Source organism: Monopterus albus, unplaced genomic scaffold (genome assembly GCF_001952655.1).
Source record: "Monopterus albus unplaced genomic scaffold, M_albus_1.0 scaffold104.1, whole genome shotgun sequence".
Classification (NCBI taxonomy): domain Eukaryota; kingdom Metazoa; phylum Chordata; class Actinopteri; order Synbranchiformes; family Synbranchidae; genus Monopterus; species Monopterus albus.
Window position 1 is genome coordinate 877,792 of NW_018127984.1, and position 3,672 is coordinate 881,463.

Genomic DNA, 3,672 nt, shown 5'->3' on the forward strand with positions numbered 1-3,672 from the left:
TTTTGTTTCTGCTCTGTACAATATGACACATGCATAGATCCACTGACTTTTCTCCAGTTAACTGCCACATGCAGAAGCCATTGTTTAGTAATTGTAGCCCCAGTACAGATGCCCTAATTTCCTCGGTTGTGTTAAAGCATATGTACCAAAGGCAGCACGTGCTGAAAACATAGCAAGTTGTGAAGGCTGCATAAGCATGAAAAATAGAAGAAGGGCTGGAGTAGAAATCATTTTCCTGTTTGTGTAAAGGTGACTGCGGGTGGTATGGCTTCCCCGCTGTATTATACACACAAGTTCAGTGTCTTTTTCTGTTTTATTTGACAGTGTGATTTAATCTGTGTGTTTCCGAGAGCTCATTTTGTGTGCCTGTGTTTGCATGTGTGTACAAATATATTTACGTCTGTGTAGAATTCATTTTGCTCATGCTGGCCTTTAGAGAAAATTATTGCAGAGATCATTTGTTTTTAAGGATGAGGTACTGTACAACGATAAAAGGTTGAGCGAATATTCATTGATGTGGCGAGAAAGAGGGGCAGATGATTTGAGGACAACTAAGCAGGCAGATAGTACCTCATTAACTAGTCTAATTGACTGATGATCATACACAGCACAGTACAAATATAGATCACAATTCGACTTCCGATATTTTAATGCCTCTGGTTGTGTTTAATTGCGAGAGAGGAGAGGAGGGTTAGGACAGAAGGTTGGTTGTCGCAGTGCCCACAGAGCAAGATCTTTGCAATGTTAGTATGATTGCTTTAAGGACCACTCAGTTGTGATAAATTGGAAATGCCAGTATTTGTCTTGGGGATTCTACAGTATAGCAGTTGTTTTTATTCTCCAGATAAGGTTTAGAAACTAAAACATGGGTGGAAAGTGCAATAGCAGCTCTACTGGAACCAGTTTTCCTTCTGCTGGCAACTCGGGTACTTGGAGCTCTGTTTTTCACTAAACCATAGCTTCTTACTTTAAATAAAAGACCATGGACATACGAGTCACTGTCAGCAGGAACAATCCATTTTCACAGACCAGTGCGTGGTTTGTCCTGTAAGCCGGTTGCTGTGATTATATTCCTGTATTCCTTTGTAGCCATACTGAGAGAAAATGGAGCGGCAGTGAGAGGAAACACTGTCTACCTCATTAGCAGAAGTTATGACAACTGCCAGATGTGTTAGCAGCACAACCCAAAGGAGAACACTTAAGCAGTGTCTGAAGTCAGAACACCCCTTAAGATTGGATAAATAAAGGATTCCTCTTATATCTTGTCTGCTTATGTAACAAATAACCTTGCCGCACATCTCAGTAATTGCAGGTCTGCAGTATATAAAAGCCATATTTCCAACTTTTCCAAATATTTCTTTTTCCTTCCTTCACTTAACAGGGGACCCTCCGGTAGGTTTCCGGGATGTGTTGCTACGTGACGGTCCTGAGGGCTTCGCCAAGGCCATCCGTGCCCACCAGGGTCTGTTGCTAATGGATACTACCTTCAGGGATGCTCACCAGTCGCTCCTGGCAACCAGGGTTCGAACCCACGACCTGAAGACGATCTCACCATTCGTCAGCCACAACTTCAGCAACCTTTTCAGCATGGAGAACTGGGGAGGTACGTTTCAGTGTGCTGAATGCATGCCTTGGTCATTTGGAATATTTATTGTCACAGCGAAATAACCTCATAACTCTACATAAAACCACAGATTATCCTTTTTTACAGTTTGGGTTTTGTCCAGATGAATGGTTTTCTGTGTAAATCAGTGGGCTTTAAGCCTGGCTTGTGGCTTCCCCCTGCTTCCAGTCTTTATGCTGTAGGTTAAACTAATCATCTCCTCGCTCCAACTTAATTTTATATCATATAGATATAGAGTGGTATGGATTGCCTCATCTAATTCTTGAGTAAGAAAGTGAAACCTCTAGATTTGTCAACATGTAATCCATGTTGACAGTGGTAATACCACCGACCTATTTCTGTCCAGCAGGACAGTGGTTTCTGATCTGTCTCCTCAGTCCATTATGTCATATTACTTTGCTATCAAATTTGAAGCCATAACCTGTCTATTAACTTAGCTTGTTTCACTGCTGCGACAGGCCCTGTTGAAGTGTGAAAATTGTACCAGTGATTTTAACACAGTCTCTTGGATTCAGTTGCACCTCTCACTACCAAAACCAGACACTCAGGTCTTCACTCTGGTTTACTGAAGAAACACATGCTCATAAGTACGCCTGCTGGAACTTGGTACACAAATGGCAGGAATCTTAATGGGTGGCATATAGGTCTGTTGGCAGTTTTCTGTACTTAAATAAAATCATGTACTGTTTCCTGCTTAAGTAGCATACATCTCACAACCAGCCAGATGCATTTAAAATTAGCTGAGTTGAGTTGAATTTTTTGGACTTTTTCTGCAGTAAAATAGATGAGATTATATACAAAACTAGTTCAGTGTCTCCATCTGAGGTTTTTGTTGAATCCCAGATAGCCTCTATTTTAACAGCGTCTGAGACTGTATCTCTTGAACTGTTGTCTAATCTTGTGTTGGCGTCGAATCTTAATACCTCCCTCCTCTACCAGCTGTGCTTTCTGAAGAGGTTTTGGGACCTATAATGCCAAATATTGTTAACTTATCACTTAGAACCGTCATTGTCCCCACTTGCTTCAAAAATGTCATGTTAAACCACTGCTGTACTTAAGAAAGCACATGTTGATCCAAAGTCTCTTAATAATCATCAACCGTGTCTGGTTCAATCCATAAGACGACGTTACTCAGCTGTGTGTGCCTATAAAGGTAGATGATGACTCCCGTTTTATTTAGAGGTCTGCTTGTCTTCTGTGAAAAGTTAGATGTCACATAATTTCCTGGTCCTCAAGTTTGATAAAACTGATGTGCTGACACTGATGCCAGTTTGATCAAGCAACAGTAACTCTTGACAACTGTGTGATTTCTCAAAGTCTGATGGGAAAGCATCTTGGTGTCGACATTTGATCCTACCATCTCCTTTGATCAGCACATTAAAGCCATCACCAAGACATCCTGCAAAATTTGGTCTTTTCTGCTCTTAGCTGATGCATAATTTGCGCATTTTGTCTCATCCAGACTTGATTATTATAAGAATTTGTAACATTTCCCTTCAAATGGTTTAAAATACTACAGCGAGAAATGTTTTTTTATCCAGAAAATGTATGCATTACACTAGCTTTCACTGGCTGCATAGCTATGTCACATCACATTTTAGGTTCTTCTAATGACATGCATACAGTATTGTTCAAAATAATAGCAGTACAATGTGACTAACCAGAATAATCCAGGTTTTTAGTATATTTTTTATTGCTACATGGCAAACAAGTTACCAGTAGGTGCAGTAGATTCTCAGAAAGCAAACAAGACCCAGCATTCATGATATGCACGCTCTTAAGGCTGTGCAATTGGGCAATTAGTTGAAAGGGGTGTGTTCAAAAAAATAGCAGTGTGGCATTCAATCAGTGAGGTCATCAATTTTGTGAAATAACAGGTGTGAATCAGGTGGCCCCTATTTAAGGATGAAGCCAGCACTTGTTAAACATGCATTTGAAAGCCTGAGGAAAATGCGTCGTTCAAGACATTGTTCAGAAGAACAGCGTACTTTGATTAAAAAGTTGATTGGAGAGGGGAAAACCTATAAAGAGGTGCAAAAAATGATAGG

At 40.4% G+C, this 3,672-nt stretch overlaps 1 protein-coding gene across 1 annotated transcript in view; it reads left to right on the plus strand.

The window, feature by feature from the left end:
- The window catches only part of pcxb (pyruvate carboxylase b), a 294,075-nt gene that overhangs the window by 226,669 nt on the left and 63,734 nt on the right, over window positions 1-3,672 (plus strand). Inside the window, exon 16 of the mRNA XM_020610143.1 lies at window positions 1,382-1,603. Within this exon, the coding sequence (XP_020465799.1) occupies window positions 1,382-1,603 (222 nt within the window). The remainder of the gene's footprint in view (window positions 1-1,381; window positions 1,604-3,672) is intronic.